The sequence below is a fragment of the Gavia stellata genome, chromosome 9, assembly GCF_030936135.1.
Source record: "Gavia stellata isolate bGavSte3 chromosome 9, bGavSte3.hap2, whole genome shotgun sequence".
NCBI classification, from domain to species: domain Eukaryota; kingdom Metazoa; phylum Chordata; class Aves; order Gaviiformes; family Gaviidae; genus Gavia; species Gavia stellata.
The window spans coordinates 14,886,774-14,910,882 of record NC_082602.1 but is presented as its reverse complement, the minus strand read 5'-3'; the positions used below and the strand labels follow the sequence as shown (position 1 = coordinate 14,910,882).

General features: G+C 36.4%; 1 protein-coding gene across 1 annotated transcript in view; it reads right to left on the bottom strand.

The window, feature by feature from the left end:
- Positions 1-810: 810 nt before the first annotated feature.
- The window catches only part of DLG5 (discs large MAGUK scaffold protein 5), a 110,711-nt gene continuing 87,412 nt past the window's right edge, over positions 811-24,109 (bottom strand). Inside the window, exons 16-32 of the mRNA XM_059820925.1 lie at positions 23,938-24,076; positions 21,222-21,366; positions 20,585-20,706; positions 19,432-19,521; positions 18,048-18,216; positions 14,005-14,167; positions 12,944-13,077; positions 12,231-12,365; positions 11,632-11,815; positions 10,526-10,674; positions 10,044-10,214; positions 8,683-8,879; positions 7,787-7,930; positions 7,474-7,601; positions 6,568-6,677; positions 4,668-4,777; positions 811-2,283 (exon numbers count right to left, since the gene is read on the bottom strand). Of these exons, the coding sequence (XP_059676908.1) occupies positions 2,180-2,283; positions 4,668-4,777; positions 6,568-6,677; positions 7,474-7,601; positions 7,787-7,930; positions 8,683-8,879; positions 10,044-10,214; positions 10,526-10,674; positions 11,632-11,815; positions 12,231-12,365; positions 12,944-13,077; positions 14,005-14,167; positions 18,048-18,216; positions 19,432-19,521; positions 20,585-20,706; positions 21,222-21,366; positions 23,938-24,076 (2,394 nt within the window). The 3' untranslated portion in view covers positions 811-2,179. The remainder of the gene's footprint in view (positions 2,284-4,667; positions 4,778-6,567; positions 6,678-7,473; positions 7,602-7,786; positions 7,931-8,682; positions 8,880-10,043; positions 10,215-10,525; positions 10,675-11,631; positions 11,816-12,230; positions 12,366-12,943; positions 13,078-14,004; positions 14,168-18,047; positions 18,217-19,431; positions 19,522-20,584; positions 20,707-21,221; positions 21,367-23,937; positions 24,077-24,109) is intronic.

Here is a 24,109-nt window from a genome sequence, read left to right as displayed (position 1 = left end):
CTACAATGTGCCTTTAAGCTAATTATTCCTATTTTTGCCTATTAGGTTTTCCCTGGTTTCCAGTGACACTCTCTTGAAAATAACAGCGATAGACTTGTTCTCCAGTTAAAGCCTCCATCCAATCAATTGCATTTCCACTTGAAATCCTTAACACCACTGGGCCAGAATGTTAAAAATACGTTGACACAAACCAATACCTCACTTCTTGTGTTCTGCAGTTTTTGAATGTCTTCGGTATTTACGTATGCAAGGCTGGGCAAAAACACAAAACAGAAACTTGTTGCTCTCAAGGTGGACACTTGAACCTATATGCACCAATTTTAGTCAGAAAATAAAACCTTATATGAGGACTCAACTAAATAGAATCAAGGAGAACATTAGCTATATGCACCTTTTACACACAAGTCAAGTTATAGAAATTGACCTTTATTTAGTAATCAGTTTCTTTAACTTTTTTTTTTTGATACAAAGTGACATTTTCATTTTAGTACAGAAAATCCATGTCATAACAGTACCTGTCTGTTTCAGTTGTACCACTGGAGTCTACTCTGACCTCAAACTTTAAAAAACAAACAAACAAAAAATGAGATAAACAAAAAGCAACTGCTGTCCCTCACCATGAGAAGTACTTCGACTAGTAATTCATCCATACCGTTTCCTATTTTTTAATTTATATATATACAGTATTATAATAGTATGGTATAATACTATATAAAATACTATATATATATATTTTACATGTATTATAGTTCAAAATACTCCCTCTATATAGTATGTAACTATATAAATACTATATAAAGTATTCTGAACTATAAAATAGCATCTGTAAAACAGAATTTAAATTTAGGACCAGATCTTTCTTTGAAGAACTGTGCGAGAAGAATCCCTTTTTTAATTAAAAAAGCTGCAAACATAAGCAAAACTACGGCCTGTAGTGTGAAACTAGAAACCCTACGTAATGAAATGTTAGGAACAGTGACTGAGAAGCAGTTCTACTCAAATGATATTTTAAAAACAATTAAAATACAGTACCCAAGAAACATGGCACAAGAGACAGAGGAGACAGGTACAAAACCTGTGCTAGGAACACAGAGTCAGAAGTGCAAAAAACAAAAAGGGAACTGATACAGCGGAGTTTGGTACAACAGGTAAATAAGTATTGCAACCAAAACTAAATGATCACTTATTTTTTGACAGTGAAAATACTAACAATTTAGTACCTTTCTAACGGCTTTTAACCAAAGCCCTAAAACTGTGGCTGCTTTTAAATAAAAACAATCTATGTGAATGCTACATACTGAAGTACAAAGCTTAAGAATTACCCTGCAAAATTGCACCGACATAAGCTTTCCATATTTACAGTATCTAAAAGTGACAGAACACAGCATGCTAGGCCTAGCTTATGACTCTTCCCCACCAGTACTTAATCCAGGCCCAACATCCAAAAATTATTATTTCTCAACACACGTTAAGCTTGGATTGTTCAGATATATTATGACATTTAAATACTAGATTCATGCATAAAACAAGAAACTGTATCTTTGACAGACAAGCGTTGACAGGATACAAACAGTGGTCTGCCCCATAGAGGAGTGTACTTCTTTCTGAGCTTACTCCCAAGATGTACCGATTCAATCCCACGTTATTACCTGGTTGTCAAGTCAACAATGTGCTTAGAAATGGTCAAAATTGCAATTAAGAGTCACATTGCGCATAAACCATTCGCTCATATTCAGAAATTTCACTCTGGTTTGGAGAGTTACCTCATTAAGTGAAAAGACACAGAGTTAAAAAAACAAAACAAACCAAGCAAAAAAAAGACATTCAAGTAAACAGCAACAACCAAATACTTTGAAAAGGTTTTTGTAAACTTGTCATTCTACAGGGTTTTGCAGCATTGTTAAATTCATTATTCATGGACAATACACACAGGTCGCAACCCCTCGTGACAACCTGTCACGTGTACATACATGTACGACGTAAGAGACAAGCTCGGTGAAGTGATCTACCCCTTCCCACATGCCTTGTCGGGTCCTTGTGTGTTCAGTGTTATCATTCCCCTTCATGAAGCAGAAATCACTTACGGATATCTTTATAAAGACAGAAATGGACAGAGTCCGTTGGATAGAAAGTTAATTGGTTATATACATCTGCAAAGTAGTTTCACAGCGAAATAAATCTAGAGCGGGCCAGCTGGGATCCACAGGACTTTGTTTTGTTCTTGATCGACGGTTGTCATAATCTGAGTGCAAATGCTTGAAAGGGCTCCTCCCTGGACAATGCCTGGAGAAAAAGAACCCCCCCCACAAATGAGACTGGAACAAACAGTTATGACTAATTACAAAGAGCAGTGTTCTGCGTTTTTCTGCGAAGTGTTTATCAACAGATCAGAATTAATCTACCCAATTCAGTATTTGCCAGATGCATGACTCTTAAAACAAGAAAAATAATAAAGAGAGCTAAGAGGTCAAGCATTCAATATAGTTTCTTCTGCTAGCTCTTAAAACAGCCCAGGGAAGTCACAGAACTGATGGCTATAATCAACTAAGACAACTGTTTTGTTAGAGGCCTCCATGTACTATTTTCAGAGGCATCAGGTGGCAAAGTTTAAGTCTAAAGATGGTCAGAACCTGCTATAATAAACCTTCTCTGCTCAGCACGTGGTGTTAAGAGTTTTATATTTATGTGGTAATATACATAGAGATTATAGCTGTAGCAACTAGACACTATTTACAAATATTACAAGTAAATTATGAGGGCGCTCAGAGATCGTTGAGCTAAATAAAACAGCGGCAGTTGCTACTCCAATTCTTATTGTCAACTACATTCAAGGAACAAAAGGCCAACAGCAAGGAACTGCCTGAAAATCAATTCAAAAGATAAATGAACACCTTGCATTCTACCCTTGCTAAACTTAACAGCCATAAAAAGTAAAATGCCAACACTGACACAGGAGAGGAGAATGTATTAGCTTTAAGACTTAAAAAGTGAGGGACTTCATGACTTGAGAAATATGTCAGCAAAACCTCTGGCCTCAGCTCCCACTAACGCTGGAAAAATATGAAAAGTCTTATGAGGCTTAAGGTATAATTTCAATTTTTTAAAAGAGAGAATTTGTTCTCACATAAAATATTACTTGACTCTACAGTATATACTACAGTTAAAAATGTCAGGTGAGTTTGGATACAGAATGCAGTAACCGACAAGGTCTACAAAAGGTGACAAATGGCAGTGAGGAAGTGATTTCATATTACACACAATGCTCACAACTTGGTACAGGAAACAAAGCCAACTTGAAGGAGTCATTAGTCAAAAAATGTACTTAATGAAGTAGTCACAGACCTCAGGTCTGACAGAGTGTGTCGTACAGCTTCATGAGGAAGCTACCATGTCCAATATGCCTATCTAAAGGCTTATTTTATGCACATTTTCATTTCAACAAGCTTAAATGTCAATGCAGTTTGAACACCAATCCTCTCTGACTACCAGCATCTGAAAAATGTTGATGACAGCTTGAGTCCACTGTATTTGGCACTAAAAGAGGGGCGTCCTTTCCCCAGGGCATGTGAGAAGATACACATAGGAGTCTCGTGGACTGCATGCTACTTTCACTATCAGGGTGAAATTAAAATGCAACAAATGACTTAACAAGGAGCAGAAGGTAACATGTGGGGATGCAATCTGGCCATGCGCATGTCAAGTTCCGTGAAGATTTAGTATGTACCATTTAAATGAACATTCATGTGGCTATTACATACCAGGTAGCTGATGTTGTTGAGAACATACAGCTTCTCTCAGGATGCACTGAGATAGCTCTATGCTAAATACATGCCCCTTCCCTCTCCTGCACTTGGCAGCTATGCCTCAAAATATTTCTGTAACAATCGCATTGTTCGGGGGATGAAAAGTTGGGGTTTGGCTGGTTTAGTGGTGGGTTTTTTTGTTGTGGTTTGTTTTTTTCTTTTTAAGTTTTGTTGTCATTCACATCAAGATGGCTAGAATTTTATCCCTACTCTTTTGGATGTATGTGGAACCACATGGAAATATACTCTGAAAAAAGCGGAGTCTTCAAACACAGTTTTCTTTCTCTGGTAAAAATACAGTATTAACTACAATCCAAGATTCATATAATATACTTTATGATGTTAAGAAGGCCTCTGAAGTTGAATTTAATTACTCTGAATTACAATGCCTGCTCAAGAAACCTTTGACAATTTTTTTCCTTTCTTGAAAGATTTAAAGTATGTCTCTGAAATCATTCATTGATTTACACTACAGGGTTTTTTTGTTGTTGTTTGGTTTTGTTTGATTTTTACAGTTACAAAACAACTTATATTCCTTACACAGTATAAAACTGATAACACTGTCCCAAGTTATCTTGACCATACTTCCAATACTACTGTACTTGTAATAAAATATTTTCAGAATCTCTTTATATCATAACATTCATAACATGCTAAAACAAAAACATGTAAAAGCAAGGGATGGTACCTGTATCTTGAGATTTCCTCTCCCAGTAAAGTAAAACACCAGAGCATGAGTTTGCCAAAAGGGAAGGCAGAGTGAAAAAAAAGTGCTCTTTGAAGGAACATAGGATCTTTTGAATTACAGTGTAAATGGATTAAATTGCCACTGTGTTCCTAGTGAAATGATGATTAAATACTAACCTGTAAAGTACTTGCTATACTCTTGTTCTATTTTTTGAGCTGTCTCAAACTGTTCTTTGGAATGTTTTTGTGTAACTTTGTCCCTCAGGAAGATTGGGTCTTTTTGCTCTCTGCAAAAAAAGAAAGAAAAAAAGAAAAACTTTGTATAAGAGTAATTTTTTTTTTAATGGACTTGAAATGATTACCTCCAGTTGGGTGAATGTGAAAGGCTACTTAATTTGCAAGCAGAGTCCTGTGCATAGAGTGCCATCTACTGTGTTTCAGCAGTATCAGCATAGTCATCAGGATCATTTCAGAGCTAACAAATTTATTTGCTATCAGGCCAAGACAGTATTCTTTTAAAGTCTCAGAGATTGGGAGGGGGTTGAGGGAGAAAGAATATAATTTTTTCCAGTTCTTTTGGATTCGATCATCACCTCATATACACTCCAGCACTCCCTACACAAAGCTAGGCTCAAGTACTGCCCTTTTAAGGGCTTGAAGTATCAAGCACTGAGCAAATAGGCTATTTCTATGTCATACGACACATTTTTGAGATGACTGTTTTTCTATCATACAAGCTTTTGGAAATAAAATAAGAAAAAATATAGAGAAATACAAATGGTAAAAAAAAATAATTTTTATCAAGGCTTGTAACACTCTCCTACAAATCTGACTTGCAGCTCCCAGTAGCGGATTCCATTTAAAAGGAAGCAGAATTTACAATCAACTAGTAAGGTCATACAGATAGGTACTGAAACAATATAAGCATAGTTTCTTACAGTAGTGAGAAAGAAGCACAATTTTATTTTTTAAATTACAAAAATCTCCACTAAACTAACCTATCACTGCTGTGTAGCATTTCAGAGAATGCCAATAGAACCTGTGCTATATCAAAAAGGCTGTCTGGAAAAACCTTTGGTGCTTATAACAGGCAGAGACAATGTGCCACTGCATCTGATTTTGATGACTGCTAGAAATCCTTACTTGTCTAGTTCAATCACTCTCTGTCACTTTCCAAAAAAAGGAAAAAGCTGTAATGGTCACCATTCCATTTCCAAAGGGGCTCAAGACATGACAGTTCCATTTATCATTCAAGTGCATGATCCTACAGTGGTAATGAACTGCACCACATTGCTTTATATCTTGCTTCTACTTGAAAGTGGTGATACTTATCTTCTTTATTAAATAGTCATCAAATTTACCTACAGATCAAGAATATAAGAAGTCTTCAACTTTCAAAATGAAGACAGCACAAGTATAAGATTTCTCAACAAATCTGTTTCTTAATACTTGTGTTGGGAGATTATGTCACTTCTTGCCAAATCAATCTATCAAAATGTGTTAAGGCTTACTCAAACATTAGGGACTGGGGTTTGTAACTTCCATGTTCTGTTCCTGGCTATATTTGAGCAGGAAATTCCCAATTACTGAAAGAGCACAGCCGAAGACGACCACAGTATATATACTCCACAGCAAAAGGGGACTCCCTTTGCTGTTTTCACTGGAGAATAAAGGTGGGAAAGCTGAGGTTATGGATCATTTGGCACTGCAACCACACACTCAACCCTGCTGAGAAAATGAAGAATAGCTCTTTGTCACAGTCACCATTTAATCCTCAATGGATCTCACCCGTATCTGTTTTACGGTTTAATACAAAGGTGAGCAGGAAAGATCTGAGTGCCTCCTGGAGTACATACAGTTTAATCTACATTGTTTGATTTCTTTGGAAGATTCACTTAATTGTCATGCAACCAAAATGAATTTAAGACTGTTTACCTCACAGTGGTTTTTATAAGGATTAATTTTCACATTTTAAGGACATTTAAGATGACTAGGATGAAAGACACAATAAAGGTAACAAGCTTATTTTAAGCTAAAATAAACAAACATCCCTGAACTATACCCCTCACAGACTTACTTGATTTGTTTAGCATTTTTGTAGCGAATAAAAATTACAATAGGGTAGATATGAACACTGTGGAGCCGTTCGATGGCATGAGGAGCGATGTCAAGCAGACAATGACAATCCTAAGATCAAATGTAAATGCAAAACACTCATTCAGTTAAAGAGCACAAGCACACATGCAAATCCCCCACTTCTTCCCTTACTTAAATCATAGCAACCCAACAGAATTTTGCTACACATTTAGCATTTTGGGTCTACTGAGCAATTTGTACCCAAAGTATTTATAACAAAAGACAGAAGATGAAAAACTGCAAGAAATTCCATTCATAGTACCAAAAGCGTGCATTGATAGAAATAAAAGTATTTGAAGAACTAATGAAATGAAAACTCAGATTGAAATATATGCAATACATTTTTCCAAATTTAAATATTCATATTAATTTTCTCTTTCAGAAATCATAAGCAAACACAAGCGTTAAGTAATAAGACTTCCCGTGTGGTTTGACAGAAAACTATAAGCAATGTACAGCTTTTAATTAACATCTGTCTCCAGGATTATTATGATGTTTATGTTCTATATGACTGCATTAAATGGAATAGTTAAAAAACCTAAAGCCTCATTTGGGGAAGTAGGGGGTGGAATCTGTGGAATCTAAAGAAAATAATTTCTAACTTCATTTAATAATACTGTAAAAGAATATGGACATGCCTAGTTTCTACAAAGGTGAATTTGCATAAAATAATCTTTAAACAGTTACATGCCAAAGTGAGATAACTTTTATTTTACTCAGTGGCCTGGGGGGCAATTCCCTGAATGCCTTAAAGGAGGGCAACACTAACATAACTTCCACCCCTGCAACATAGTATGACCATATATTGCAAATTGTACAAAGAACTACAGCATTAGAAGTGACTCACCTTTTCTGTTATCTCTTTTATTGAAGCTACAGTTGTCACATCAAAATGTCCACTCCGCCGCTTATAATCGATAAACAGACAATCCTTCACACCCCGTTCAATGGCTTGTTGGGAAGCTTTCATAACCTCTGTTTCATAGAACCAGAAGAGATCCACTTGCATTACTTAGGCACAAAACAAGGCTAACAAAACAATGTCTGCAAATTCAGATTCTTGGGGTTCTTCCATGTTTGTGCTACCATTTAGTTCACTTCAATAATCTTATTATCATGTATTCTAAGCAAAAATAAATTGGTTATATTTGCATACTCACCAAGAGGACATCTGCAAAATTTTCCAGGGGATTCTTTGACCAATATGTCTTTCACAGCATCAAGTAAAGGGCCTAGAATAAGGACAGGCCTAGGAGAGGTACAGTCCACTTTCTGTACACGCTGATATGCCAGACTCGCAGAATCTACACACAGAGAAGATATACTTATAAAAGTATAAATTATTTCTCCTGGCTTACCTCAGATAAGCAGAAGCACCCTAACAACAATTATGAAAACAACTCCCTTGCAAGGGATAAGGGCCTTGACAAGCACAAAAAATGCTCACTAGCCATTATTGCAGTTTACTCCACTTGACGGCTTAAAGCAGATGTTTTTCTAATTGAACCTGGTGCTTCTTCGCGCCTGCACCCCCTCCCCCCCTTCAAACTTTAAAACCAATTATTCTCATTTTTTCCTAAAAGTGTAAACAAGACATGATATTCGGTTGCTCTGGTTTGGTTTATTGAGTTCTTCCAAGGAAGTAAGCATTGTAACAAACATGATTTTGTAGAGGACTGAAGAAATAGAAGTGAAGGTTTTTCAGTGGTGCCCAGGATTTCTGTCTAGACTAAGCAACCTGGACAGAAATTAAATAGTTGAAAGGAACATCAAAACCATGCATCAAAAAGAAATCGCGCTCTGCAAATGAAACATGAATGCTAATATATCTAGGAATAAACTATCAAAAAAGAAAAAATTTGAAACACTCTGGCTTGTTATTTAATACAAAAAAAAATTGTTATTAAAAGTAATGTACATGATGTGACATATGATCACCATTTGTGTTCAGACCAATCACAGAAAGTAACATTATTCATTTTGTCATGCTGCAGCTGTTTAAAAATGAAAGAGAAGGAAAGGCAACCGCCTCCCAAGTACAACAAAAGGTACTTGCCATCCAAGAAAGGAATTGAGTCTGTACTGATTGTATCAAGAGCCAGTAAATCCTTTCCATCTTTGGAACCACTTCGCTTGTGTTTATGCTTTCTTCTGAAGAATGACCTCCGTGCTGCTGCTGAAAGTGTCTTAGATGAGCTGTTTTCATCTTTAGCCTCAGACATGCTGTGTCTCCTGTAGAATTCCTGATCCATCCTATAATGAAACAGACTAAATGGTTGGTATTTAAACTTATCTTTTTTTTTTTTTTTTTTTTTTGACAAACAGTATCGCTGCTGCTTCTGGCACACACTGGAAATGCTCGTCTTAAGCCATAGCCCAAGTATCTTCATCACAGAAAATTAATCAGAAACAAATGTTAACATAAATCAAATAATAAGCATCTGAAAATCTCACACTACCATAATTTCCTCAGGATTCTTATATTATAAATAGCAGCATGGCACAGGGGGTGACCACTCTGACAGGCACAGCAAAATTCTCCAAGGCAGAAGCAGCAGTATGCACCTACTTGCCAAGTAAAGTCAGCCTCGCACAGGAGTGAAGATCCCATTCTTTCTATGAAGCTACATGTTATACTCATCCTCACAAATAACTTAGCAGCAATCCAAAGTAAGTTTTCTTTTATGCAGTTTTATTTTATATGAGCACAAATATTTTGGCCACATAACACATGTAAAATGTAGTTGGTTTTACTATCCATCTTCCAGTAACAAGCTTATCAATGATGTGTATGGGTCTGTATGCATATTTTGTACTTCCACACATTCCGTGCAGTACCATTGTCCCACTGTCAGGATGAATTTTGAGTTATGACACAGAGAGAAAACTGTTAGAAGAAAAGGAAAACAGAAAAACAGTAATCTTAAAATGAAAAAAATATTTTAATCACTGAGTGATAACTAATGTGATTTCAAAACAATGCAAAAAATTTAGTTCCTGCATACTCCTATTAACTACTCTACAACATTACGAGATTGTGGTGGATACACAGTCTTATAATAACACTGCTGTCTGTCCACAGGTAACTAAAAACACTGATGCTTCCCAAGAATGACTATGATAACCTTGGATTCAAGGATATTTTTGCTGTGGTTACTCTCACTTTTGTTATTGAATTATCTATCACAACACCGGTCTATGTATCATTTCCATTTCTAGTTTACTGTTTAGTAGCATTAAAAAGAACTTGATAGAGCAATATATTTAATTCAATGTTATTAAAATACGCCATCCCTAAAATGACACGTTTAAGAATTAGTATGTCCCAGAAAGAAAGCAAAGTAGTCTTTTATACCACATCTCACTAGTCAGACTTTTCAAGCCTATAAGATAAATACTGTAACTGAGGTCACTCACATATATTTACTTGGAATCTGTCCTCTTTCCAGCTTCTGAGCATTCTCATCTAGCTGCCAAGCCATCCAGCAACCAAAGTTTCCCTGTGGTAAAGTGTCATCAACATATAAAATGTCATCCTTCTTAAAGCTTAAATCCTGCTCCACTTCTGCCAGACGGTCATAAAGTGCTCTGGAAAGGAAGACATAAATAGGATCTGAAACTGATCTCCATCAATTCAAGGGAAGAAAATGCATACTTATTTTGAAAAAAGTTAACAGATTAGTGGTGTGCTCTACCTTTCAAGAGCACAAAAGTTTACAGCAAAACGTGCAGGCTTACTATGCTACAGATTGTGTACTCACTGTCAGAGACTAGCTGGGATAAATTAGTAAAACTTTGAATTTAAAAAATGTGGTAAAACTGATGTACTATCTCTCTCATGATATTCAGTATATTACCCTAACAGTCTTATGCTGTCATTACCAATCATGCTCAAATACCTGATATAGAACCCATCTCCAGGAAGCTCTTTTATCTTATTAAACTCTTCTATTCTGTATTGAGTCTTTATTTTGATGTTTTCTCCGGGCTTCAACATTTCAAGATAAGCTTCCTCAGCTGTTTTATTTCGCATATCAATGGACCCATACTGTAAAACACAAAACACAGAAACCCTGAGGTGTGAAATTGTATCTTAACAGGCAACAGAATTAGGTGAGCTTGAAAAACACACAAAATGAGTTTATTTTTCCCACTGGCAGGCTCTATATACAAGTAAATCTTACCACTTAACTCTAGTACAGTTTGCACTGTAAGAGGTCTAGCAGGAGATTAAGACATGGGGGTGGAAAACAAAATAACCAAGTGAACACAGCAGACATGCACCATGAGAGAGAGTCTGCACTTCTTTAAATAGTTCTCGACGTGTAAGCTGAGAATCATAAAATTCACACTGGAAAGAATTTAATATTTTTAGGAAAAGCAAGTGGTCTGAGGGAAGTCAGAAACACAATCACAAAGCAAAATCTCCATCTGGATGCTAGAGGTGCAATGGGAGCGCCTCAGCGCTCAGTCAGTCTCAGTGGTATCTGAAAAGCTCAAACACGGATGTGTTTGTCACCTTAACAGTCCTGCCAAGTAGATAAATATTCTCATTTCCAATATAGAAAGCAGAATCAAAGACATGTTGCTATGCTTTCCCTAAACTCTCATTAGAATTTCATAGTAGTAAGATCAATATTCTCTGTTTTGCAATATCTTTCATATCCTTGCCTTTCTCTTATGTAGAGCAATTGGATTCAAGGCTTCCTATTTAGATGAAGAGAGCAGGTGTTTGTAATTCCAGGTGGACATATATTAGTCCTTCCAACCTGTGGACAACTTGTGCTCTCAACACTGTGTTCTCCAGGTCCACATCATCCAGCTCTTTATGTGTCACAGCCCGAATGAAGGTTATGCATTCTCACAATTCTTATCCTTTGTGGCAGGAACTCAAGATTCACAGAACAACTCCCATTGCGAGACAGCACGATTCTTTGTACAACTCCCTCTTTATACCATCCTAGACATTTTGTCAGTGTGCTGCAGACTTTTTTTAATAGCTTACCTCAAGTATCATGTCACCCAAGACTAGTCCATCAGGTCCTTTTGCTGGGCTATCATCATCTACATCTGAGACAAATATTCCATACAGGTTTCCACCACATATCTGGATCCCAAGATCCACTTGGGATTTTTTAACAACAACAGTTCTAGGTTCAGGGGTCCTTTTGTTTGTGTCCACAGGGCCCCTTTTGACAGGGAGAAATAACACATGTGCTTCAATTTAAAAACTTGCAATACATACAATCAACTAGCCATCTGAAGACTATATATTTAGATAATTATTATTCAAAATAGGTCACCTACATATACAGCCTTATACAGATAAACATCATGTCCCTTGCAGACCGTCTTAACTAAACCAATCTTGTAGTAAACTTTCTTTGCTCCTTGCAAACGCCGTCTTTCAAAAACAGTCTGAAAACATGTACTTTTATCCTGGGGTCCACTTAACTTGTTTGCTGACTTACTTCAACCAGACACAGCATTCACAGTAGTACACTTTGGTTTTTAATACCCTTCACATCCACCCTGACCATTTTTTTTCCTTAAGGCAAAAATTTTACTCTCTACCGTAAGGAATTCCGGGGACTTGTAGTTGGCGTGGTTTGTTTGGATGGGGGTGTCATTGTTCCTTCATCCTGTTCACTCACAGTATCGATTATGGAATGATTGTCAGGCGTTGCAGCTCCACTGTCTTGAGGGGTGGAATGATTACTGACAGGTTCTAGGCGAGAACTAAGAGGAAAAAAAAAGAATAAAAGACTGGTGGGTTAGCATTTCACCAACGCCAAATATTTTCCATGCAGACAATATTTTTAATTTGGCCATAAATCAAGTATAAAGTAAGGAAAAAAGAAAGGAAACAGCATGCCAAATAACATATGTTCACCATAAGTATAAGAGAAAGATAAAGCTCAGTTTTGAAGTGTGATCATGCATCAAAATAGGATGGATAATTTCACCAGGTCATATGCCTTCTCTAATTAGTTTTTGGAAACTCCAACTATAAAAAAAAAAATTAAAATCAGTTTGAAGTACTAGAATCTCATAATCCTAGGAAGAAGTCATTGTTTGGTTTAGTTTAATGTATCTAAGGATTATGCCCAAGTAAAAAAGAAAATACAGTAGGTGCATCAAGCATTTTTCTTTGCTTTTTGACAAGCATGTATTCACACATTACTTTTCTAAGCCATCACGCTTATCAGCACAAATGTACTGATGTTTGCAAACACATTACCTGTACAGAAGTTATCTACTCGCTAAATAACTGTGTGGACCAGAGAACAGTTTTTTCAAAGTCTAGCCAGCCTTACCTTGATCGTGAATGATTTCCAAGCTGATACATATGTGGGTTATACTGAGCCAGAATAGTAATGGTGTCGCACTGCTGTCCAATGATTAGTCGAGCCTGTTGCTCCGTAGCATTTCTCAAATTTATTCCATTGAACTATGGAAAAAAAGCACAAATCAGGATGTCAAGTTTTCAGATAGAAACTAGCAAAATCATTCTTTCAGTCTCCTAATTAGTTTAACATCTAAATGCTGACTTATTTCCACTGGGGTAAATAGGAGGATGGAAATGCTGCTAACACAACGATTCCCAAGGTTTAGTCCTTGGAAGGAATCACTGTAATTTAAAAATATTTAGTAACCTGGCCATGAGTTTAAAAATCTTTTTACTATTGAAAGACGTATGTATTCTGAGCTGTGTTATGATCTGATATCACTGATTAAATACAAGTTGGTTCAGATCACCAATCTGAGTAAATTCAGGATTTAAAGATAAATTCAGATTCATGATCCATTCAGGTCCATTGTAGTATCATCCATGCACTGTGCAACAAAAGATGCTTTAACATACACAAGCATGAACAGATCTAACATTTACAAAGCAACTCTACTTTACAAAATGGTCTTCCACATGTTTATCTAATACTGTAGACAAAAACATGACTGTAGCTAATCTAAAGCCTACCTGAGTATTTTTTAAACCAGGTATCTCAGGTAAGGATATGGCACAGCAACAGCAGCATAAAACTCGATACAAGCCAGCTGCTTGAATATTTACTCACCTTATCAGGCAGAGTATGGTGTTGGGACTATATTGTTTTAAGTACCAAAACTAACTAGCTGAAAATTTTATTGTATCTATATAGGATGCAATGCAGATCTACCATCAAAAGACATTACTTTATAATCAAGCCTGACAAAAAGTCACAACAATCACAATTACTGGAATATTACAGTAAGAGTACCCTTTGCTACATCTCACAGCACACAACCTTTCACAAGATACTCTTTAGGGGAAGGCAGTTACAGCTGGAGTGATATGAACTGATTCATTAAGCCATAGGAATAGTAAGCAAACAATTACCTCTAGTAACTGATCACCATACTCAAGGCCAGCTTGATGAGCAATGCTCCCACCTGTTACTTTAGAGACAAATATTCCACCATTTTCTCCGCTCACAATGGAAATCCCTAGTGGCTCAGAACCCTTCTGCACTTTAACATGACGTGGCTCTTCCATGTAGGGCCTTTTAGAGGAGATAGTTAAAACTGATTTGGGCAAAATTGCACTTGAACCATCACAATATCAAAGTTACATGCAATACTTTATGTCTGTCTGAACTGTAATAATAAAACAGGTTTAAACAGTTACTTTAAAAAAAGTTACTGTCAACTGTCTTAAATGCATTCCTTTAACACCATGCAACATACAGTGGCAGAAGTAAATGTATACCAGATACATGACTGCTCTAAAACATTATGGTAAATATGAATTATAAATAGTATGGTGGTGAAGTTGGTAGGAAAGAAGCTTCTAGATGCATATTATATAAAAGTAATTGAACCACTGTATATAATATGTCATTTACAAACCATATTCCAGAAAGATATGTTACAGATACAAATGCTGGGAGTCTTTATTGCCAGTGAAAATAAACACCATAAATAATAAGGTGGTAAACCAAAGGACAACAATGCACAAATATCAGATTTTGTATTTGTATGCAGGGAAACATAAATTAGTAATAAAAATTAAGCAGTTGCAAACTCAAGCCATTAAAGACAGCAGTTTGCATGGTAGCATTACAATTACCATGCAAATTCTCCTCAGGGCAATTATCCAAACATGTAAAATAGCACAAAGTGCGCAATACTGTTCGAGAAGGACAACCTTATATCAGGCCAACCTCAAACTCCTTAGTGATGAGAACCTAGGCCTAGGAGCCACAGGGATTCTCAGAAAAGACCTATTACGGAACAGATATCTGAAAGACGTAGAACATTTGAGAAGAAAAGAACACTTAGAAAAAGACACACAGTAGTAAGACAGTAGTAAGCATTACAAGGGAATGGCTTATACAATAGAAAACCCTGATACATTCCCCTTTCCTCCCCCCATAGTTAGGATGTATCCACCTGTACGAACAGGGCTGATCCCTTCGTGGTGTGTATAAACAAACAGTAGCCTCCTAAAAAGTGCTGGTTCATATTACTATGAACTTAATTTCTACACAGCAAAGGGCATCACCAGATATTAACAATTGAGCTCATTCTGAATGAAACAGCTCGGGTACCAGGTGTGGTGTACTTTTTATTTTAATAGCATTATACTACATTTGACATGCATTAATTTGTATGTTTTCTTTCCTAACACTTCATGATATTATATAGACATTCTCTAAATTGTGTCAACCGCTTAAACTATTTTAATTGTGCTGTTCAGAGACCAGAACTGGACTTCACTCACTGCTACTAACTGAAGTGAGGGAGGCTGAGTTAAGGTATTTTTGGAAGGAGTAGGATTTGGGGCTTGGGGCAAAGGGAAGAGGACATCATTTCATAAATTATGCTTATTGCCACAGTCTTTGAAGATAACTATTTGGTAGCCTTCTGCAGCAGGGGCGTAATAGCTTGCCAGCTTATTAATGCATAAAAGATAAAAACTGGCTGCTGATAGGAATGCAGTTCGGGAACCCAGTAATCTTATCAACATCACTGTTAGAGGTAATGCCATCAGAGCTTGTCTATCGGTGTAATGAAGATAAGGTAGGTTTACTACCAGCAAACTTAAACTGAAGCCCACATCTTTTTTAATGTAGAATATCTTAACTAAACTGTGCTAATTCCCAGAAAACTGCAATTTATGAACTTTTTTTTTTAACTCATTATGAGCATGTAAAACATGATGTTATATGAAGCTTCTTAATATCACAAAATTTATCAAGGCATACTACTTCATTAAAAACTAAAAGTACATCTTTCTGAACTTTATTTATTGTACCTTTCTGCTTTTCCATCTACCACATACATTTTAAAATTTGTTTTGTTTGTTTGTTTGGCATTGGAATAAGAAGGAATCAAACCCATACAAAGTGTACAGGATCACATCTTAGAATTCTAGTAAATACAAAATGAAAGATAAGTAGTAATGCATGTAGTAGGGAACCAATAATAAAGTAAAACAGATATGATAACGTTAATGATAACATTAAAAATGTGTCTTACTTGACAAGCAGTGTTATTAAAATCAAGTGAAGTGCACTCTTCTATAACAGACTACCTGCCAGAATCACTAAACACTGATTAGAAAAAAATCTTAATTGATCAGATCTTTAAATTTTCATTTAAATTAAAATCAACAGAACAAAGAGAAACATTGATTTTTTAAATTTTTTTTTCATCTGTATTCTTATTATTATCTGGGGAAAGGCCAAGCAAGTTACTTGTATTTTGTGGGGAACAGAAAGAATTACAAGACCATATAACCATTTAAAATGCTATCTAGGCATCTTCAAACATTTTCTTAGGATAGACTTAAATTAGCTACTTTCCTAAATTAAAAACTGTTTGTGTTTGTTAGTTCTTTGTTTTGCTTTTTAAAAAAAAAACAAACAAACCAAACACCGCTTACAATTATATTATTTTTAGAAAGTCAACTCAGACTACGGTTTATACATATGCACAGCAAGAGTGAAGGGGCTGGAATCTGACTGTACTTCAATCATCTGAACATTAACAGAAATTGTTATTTCCCAGAGATCAGAACATGTATCTTGTGCTCAGAGATACAAAGCTATAAGGGTGTCAAAAACCTAGCTTTTTCAACTGAACATAATACATCATCAGTCATGTGAAAGAGAAAAGAAATTCTGACTGAATTTGCAAGTGACAATTAGAGGAACATTTATATGAGAACACAAATTGAGTACACGTAGTACAAAAGTCACACTGAAGTAAGAATGAATGAAAATTCACCAAAACCCTTTACCTTCCCTTTCAAAGTAACACTGTACTTTGTACACACTATACATTCCGGAGTTACTACAATAACTTAGTTACCGATTCTTTAAACAACACAAAAGTTTAATATAACATTTTATTAATAACTTTTTATTACTACCAGAAAACTTAGAATACAGAATATCCTTATTACTTTATCATTCACATTTTTTAGAGTCAGTCCTTTTACATAAATCAAGCAATACAAAGGGGTCTTGAAGTTCACATAAATGTAATCTATTCCAACACATCATAGCTCCTTTACACTGCCAGAATGGCATTCGGCTGCTTTATTGTAAATAAAAGCCTGATTCAGATTTGTGTCTTACTGTTCAGCACTTTGAATTAATGCAAACTTTTTCATATATTCAGTCTAGCCAGATCATGATTAAATGAAATCAGATGTCCAAGACTGATACCATAAGCAACGTACCTTGAAAATATTAATCATGAGATACAGGAAGTTGTTAAAACACAAAGCTCATGTTTTTAAGTAAGCTACCATATCAGGTTCAAATTCTGCGGGCAGCTACACATATACTTAATGCTATTGCTAGCAGTGGTCCAGGTACAGCCAAAGGGATCAGTCACAGTAGTGAAATTGCATCTGTACATATGGATACGTTCTTGCAGTTATGCCCTCAATTTTTCATGCTATCTGGCTAAATTGAATCAAGGCACAGTGGCTAGAGCACAAATTCTGCAATGCTGAGGCACCTAATATTTAGCTATCAGGTGTTACTAGGTCTTCATTTTATTTTGTTTTCCAGAGTACAGAACAAGCCTATCATGAACAAGCATCTGAGGTAGTTCAGCTAAAAGGGTGTATTCCAATTTAGACCACTCTTATTTGGTGTGGCCATTAATCTAACATGAAAGAAATAAAACCCTTAAGAAATTCCTTGATTTTCTAAACTCAAGAATCTACTTTTCAGTATTGAAGAAAAAATCCACACACAGATCTCTAACAGACTTTGTAAAGAAAATAAAAACGTTGAGTAACAAGACCTGAGATGCACCTCTGCACCTACATATTTGTCATTTAAATTAATTGTTCACATTCCAAACAAATGTACAAAATTTCCTCAGACACATTTGTATTAGAAGCAAATAACATGGGGACCTTACCTATCTTTTCTACGTTCTCCAATAGATACTGGGCTAATGGAAATCCTCGGTAATGTAGAAAGGGAGTTCTGAGACTGGCTGCTGGCGAATGAAGACGTTTCCAAGTTAAGAGGTGACTGAGGAGGAGTTATCAAGCTGGGACTGCTACATTCAGAGTGTGACAAGGAGCCTATGGAAAAATCAGCAGCTGAGCTTTAGTATCCTGCATCTGTCATAGTTTGGAGATCCTCATAGACATAGTGAAAGACACCATAAACATCTGAGACAAGAAAGATAACAAACTGTTCACTAGCACTCTGTTAACCATGTAAGGAGCTTAGGGAGACTAATTTCAGACAGTACAAACTTACTGTCCTTCCTGACTATATGTCAAATCTGTCCTCTGTGAGTGTGCATACAACTACTGCCGTTCTCAACAAGGAGAGGAGGTTACAGACAAGCTATGCCATATGCATCTCTGAAAACACTTAGCAATGAGAAGTTAAATAATAAAAAACAGGAAAGGAGAATTAAAATAAAAATTTAATATGTAAATTTATTTTCAAATAGAATATTTATGTACAGCCCTTTCTTTCAGGTAGGAAATACATTATGAAACACCTGAAAACACCAACAAAACCCCAGCATGGATCATACACAGTGACAGGAAAGCTCTGCAATTTCAAACAAGCTTGACATGACTTTGGTTGCGTCTCTTCCCTGGTTGTACCCTCCCCGAGTAGTTTACTGAACAAGTGGCCTGACAGAAACATTCAGTTTGCTTCCTCTGAAAAAGCTACAGCAAATAAATCTCAAATTACTAATCTCAAATGAAAGCCTTTGTAAGAACTGTATTTGCCCAGTTAGGAGAACCACTGCATACAATCCATTAAGGCTACAGAACATTTGAGAAATGATAGCAGCAAAGAGTTGCCGTTTACTGTCATCAAACTCTGAATTCTACAGCTCTCCAACACTACAAGTGGTATTTGTATCATGTCTTTAAATATCCTCCACCAAGCAATTCTGAATGAAGTACTAAAATATTTTTACTGCATTTCAAAATATAATTTACAATCAGTAATACAATAATATGCAAAATAATATTTAAAGAATTAAAAAAATAATGCAGGTCATCTCTCTGTTAAAACTTTTAAGACATCATTCTAGAAGAAAACTACAACTCTAAAACATACAGCAATGCTTATTCTTACTTTTTTGGGGCACTTTTCCTTAGTGTGCCACGTCCTGGAATCAACTAACAGAAAAATCAACTTTCATTAGAAAGTTACTTATTTTTTTTACATTTCTGAGGCAAAATGCAAACCTGATTTAACAACTGCAAAGGCTTTGGACTGGTAATACTGAAAATAGTATGACTAAAACTACTTATGAAATAATTCACCTCTGTCAGAGCCCATCATGGACCTTGGATATCTTGGTGTTAAAGGGATCTTAATTCTTTCTGTTCTGTATTGCAAGTTACTCGAAGAACCTATTTTTACAAAAAGAAAACATTACAATGACAAAAGTAAAAGCAACTACATTGAGCAAAAAAGTACATTTAGATTCTACTTCTTCAATGTGCATTAAGATGGACTCTGAATTTGTGTACAAGCCTTGATGATTACCCTCACACATATTGTGTATATCATATTTCTAGTAAATTGTCTTGATTACACAGTCAGTATAAGCAGAGCACAATGCAGCTATACAGTATATGTGCGCTGTTCATTCTTGTGAAAAATATTCAAAGTATTTTTTGTAATCAAATGAAACTTAACTTGAAGTCAAGCGAGAATCTAACATCTCTGTTTACTAAGGATCCATGGGACTTCCCAAAAGGCGTTTAAAAATATTCTGATTACATTCTGCTTGGATGAATACATATTTTTTTTTGACACTGGGAGCAAACTGTTATGCCATTTTTTGCTGTGGTTACAAAGCTGCCATACTCTATTCAGATGCAACTGCCAATCATTGATGGAACACAGGAACACAAACATGCACAAAAAAGTTACTATATAATTTAAAATTTAAAAAATTCTAAAATGTTAAAATGTCATTGCTACAAAGCATGCATTTGCTTTGGTATTACTAGAATAGGCATAAACAATCTTACATATCAATCAAGTGTAACTTATCTTCCAAGAATACAATTTACATTAGGCCCTTAGTCATCCTTGATTTTTTTGTTCTGGGGGGTGTCTCCTTTTCTCCTCTTATCTCCACCTCACTGAACCTCAGAAATACTTTGGCTGGGCCTCTCATCTTTATAAGGGTACTTTCAAACAGTAACAGGCATGGAAAGGAGAATCACTGACACACACATACACACAGCATTTTAAAAAGACTGTAAAGAACAAATTAAACACAGCTACTTCCAGGGAACACCTTTAGTCATAAATCCACAAAAAATGAAGCAAAGGAACACAGGAAGCCTTTATGCTTTGCCAGCTATGACAATCCATAACACATGTACTTAGGGAATCTTCCATTCATTTTTTGTCTCCAATATATAGGAGTCCCAGAGGAAATAAACCAGAAAAGCTAGTTACCAAGTCTTGCACTGGATGGTAATGAATTTGAGCCATGAGATGCTCTTGTACGTGAATTTTCAGAGTAGTCATTGGAGTGTTTATGACTCAGGTCCAAACTCAGGCGACCTTGATGCTGGGAACTACATCAAAAGAAAAGGAGAATAGGGCAACAGTTAGAAGTGGGCAAAGCACCTCAGCAAATAGCAAATTGGCCAATAAAAAATTTTGGTTATCCCTTAGTTACTGAATAAAATGAATGCTCCTCTCCTTCCCACTTCCCAATTGTCCCATCATTTTATAAATTAAGATAAGTCAGAGGAAAAATAGCCTAAAGTGCTATAAAAAAAAAAAGGGGGGGGGAAGGCTTTATTTGTTTTGCCAAGGACAAGAAAAAACATTAGACATTAGTTCATTAAAAAAATAAATTTCTTTGTCAATATCAGCCAGTGGAGCAGAGGGAAACCTAATTCATCCATTACTGAAAGACGTGAAAGCAATTGGCTGATCTCTTCTACGCAACAATGGTTTTGAGAACCCTGGGTCAAAATAACACACAACAGCAGTGCGTTTCACTCTGCACTGTATAAAACAATTACCAGAAGAAATGTCACCCTAATGAAAACGAAACATTAAGGAGATACAAATTTCAAAACACCTGGGATGCAGATGCTGATGGCATATTTGGCTGGCGACTGATGGGCAATTGCTGGTATGAACTCTATGGCTCCAGGCAGTATAGATTGGATTTCGCATGACAGCAGTTACTGCAGGGCACGGTGCTAAGCTTCTTGGTACAGTACCTGTTTAATATGATAAAAACACATTCTTACCAACATTATTAGCACAAAACCTACAGATTTTAAATATGTGTAAATATTTATATAATTATGTGTTATAACATTTGCATGTATGAACATCTATTTATAAATAAAAGTTATTAGCATATAGACAAATACATTATTAAGCACCATGTGACACCTTTTAAGTAGTACATGTATGTTTTAAATCTGGATTATAATTTTGCAATGAGTCAGTAATAAATTGGATTAGATTACCAAAGAAATGAAGTCATTCACAGTATATAATTTTTAATATGCGCTGATAACTAAAAGATTTTGCTGTTTTCAAGTATCAAACTTCTTCATACAGCAACAAAAATTCTGCATTTCTCTCTGAACAGTCATCTGACAGGAACACAATTTTTATTTGGTACTTGAACTGACTGCAGCTAAAATAATTCTTGTTCCTCTTCTGTTGCCTCAAAGACTCTCACTTCTAGTGTGTCCTATGACTTTAAATCATAGTATTTCAATATTTATTTATTAAACTTATTTCTCAAGCTGTTCTTTTAAGTACACTTATCCTTCAGTACTAAACCAATTGAGAGCAACCCTGCGGAGAAGGACTTGGGAGTACTGGTGGATGAAAAGCTGGACATGAGCCAGCAATGCGCGCTCACCGCCCAGACAGCCAGCCATACCCTGGGCTGCATCAAAAGAAGTGTGGCCAGCAGGTTGAGGGAGGTGATTCTGCCCCTGTACTCCACTCTGGTGAGACCCCAACTTAAGTTCCGTGTCCAGCTCTGGAGTCCTCAGCACAGGGAAGACATGGACCTGTTGGAGCAGGTCCAAGGGTGGGCCACAAAAATCATCAGAGACATGGAACACCCCTCCCATGAAGAAAGGCTGAGGGAGTTGGGGTTGTTCAGCCTGGAGAAGAGAAGGCTCCAGGGAAACCTTATTGTGGCCTTTCAGTACTTAAAGGGGGCTTATAAGAAAGATGGGGACAAACTTTTCAGTAGGGCCTGTTGTGATAGGACAAGGGGTAATGGTTTTAAACTAAAAGAGGGTAGATTCAGACTAGATAATAAGGAAGAAATTTTTTACAATGAGGGTGGTGAAACACTAGACCAGGTTGCCCAGAGAGGTGGTAGATGCCCCAGCCCTGGAAACATTCAAGGTCAGGTTGGACGGGGCTCTGAGCAACCTGATCTAGTTGAAGATGTCCCCGCTCATTGCAGGGGGGTTGGACTAGACAGCCTCTAAATGTACCTTCCAACCCAAACCATTCTATGATTCAAGCAAAGTCTATTTCATCAATTTCTTCTTAAATGAGTCGGAAGCATAAAATACAATAGCAAAAACTTCTTCACATTTCAAGACATACAATCGTATTGCTGAAGGTATCATGATAAGATAAAGCTTTTAGTTAGAAATAATACCTTTTAATACTTTTTCTACTATCTTTAAAAGAGAGAGAAAGAGAGAGAAAAGAATAGAAGAAATCAAAGAAGAGCAAAAAACTTCTTTAATCTGAGCTACGCTTGAGCACATCTTTACATTCTGAAAATGTAAAAAATTCTTTACATTCTGATTGGGACAGCAGGGTTTGAAGCGGTCTGTTGTTCCAGACACACAAGTCATTACCTCCTTCAGAGTCTCCAGTAAGAAGGAAGTCTTCCATAATCTCTAGAACATGCAGGAGTTTGGGCTTTCCAAAGAATTGAGGGTAAACTCATAAAAATCAATATTGTCTTCATTTGAAAAATCAAGTTTTGTATGCAACTGCTGATGGTACCTACACTAAAGACTGAGCAATCCATCTGGCAACAAGTTAACCAGGTCTAAGCAAATGCTTCTCAACCAGTTCAAAGCAACTACTGTATGATACCCTAATTAGCTGCTGAAACACTCCATTTAGTCTGTGCCAATTTAAAACCTACTAACATGAACCTCAATATCAACAACTGTTTGATCAACTGAGACAACATGCTAACTGTTTTCTGTTCTACCTGATTATATTCATTTCTGTGTGAGCTGCTTGTGAGTTCCCTCTTCAGCAGCTTAGTATCTCAAACACACTGACATTTAATCTTTAATTTAGATCGCAACCAGTTTGGGCACTCAACTTGAGATACTCCAAACATTTGATTTCCAATAGGCAGAACTTAACATGTTGTACTTTCTGAACATCAGATCTTTTTCCTTGGAAGTATTTCAGAAGTTAAGCATCCAAAGCTTGGGACCCCTCCATTTACTGCTCACTTTCAAAAATATTGGAAATCTTAATTGTTTCCCTAATGTACAGGCTACACCTTGTTCACTACTAATATACTCAAAATTCCTCTGCACAGAAACTGATGAAACACAAATCTTCCAGCCAGGAGTTGCTCAGTTTCCTTAATGGTTCTTAAACAGGTTGCACTTCTTTACAGTCCAAAAGCTGAGCAGACCATGTTCAGATTACAGCAGACCATGGAAATATGTTTTGCGAGTCATATTTGTTCTGCACTTACCACAGCTAATCCCCAATATTGTCCAATATGGACAAATTCCTTGGGGCACTCCTAGAAAGTAATTTCTGTCACTCACCTGCTGACATGCCACCAGTGTATAAGGCGGCAGGCACAAAGCCATCGCTGTGCCTAGCAGACCGTTTTGGTGAGTATGGTGTCCATTCCTGTAGCTCTGGAGACAGATGCTCCTCACTAGCTGGAGCATACTTCTGCACCTACAAGAACATAGAAATTTGATTACAGGAAGT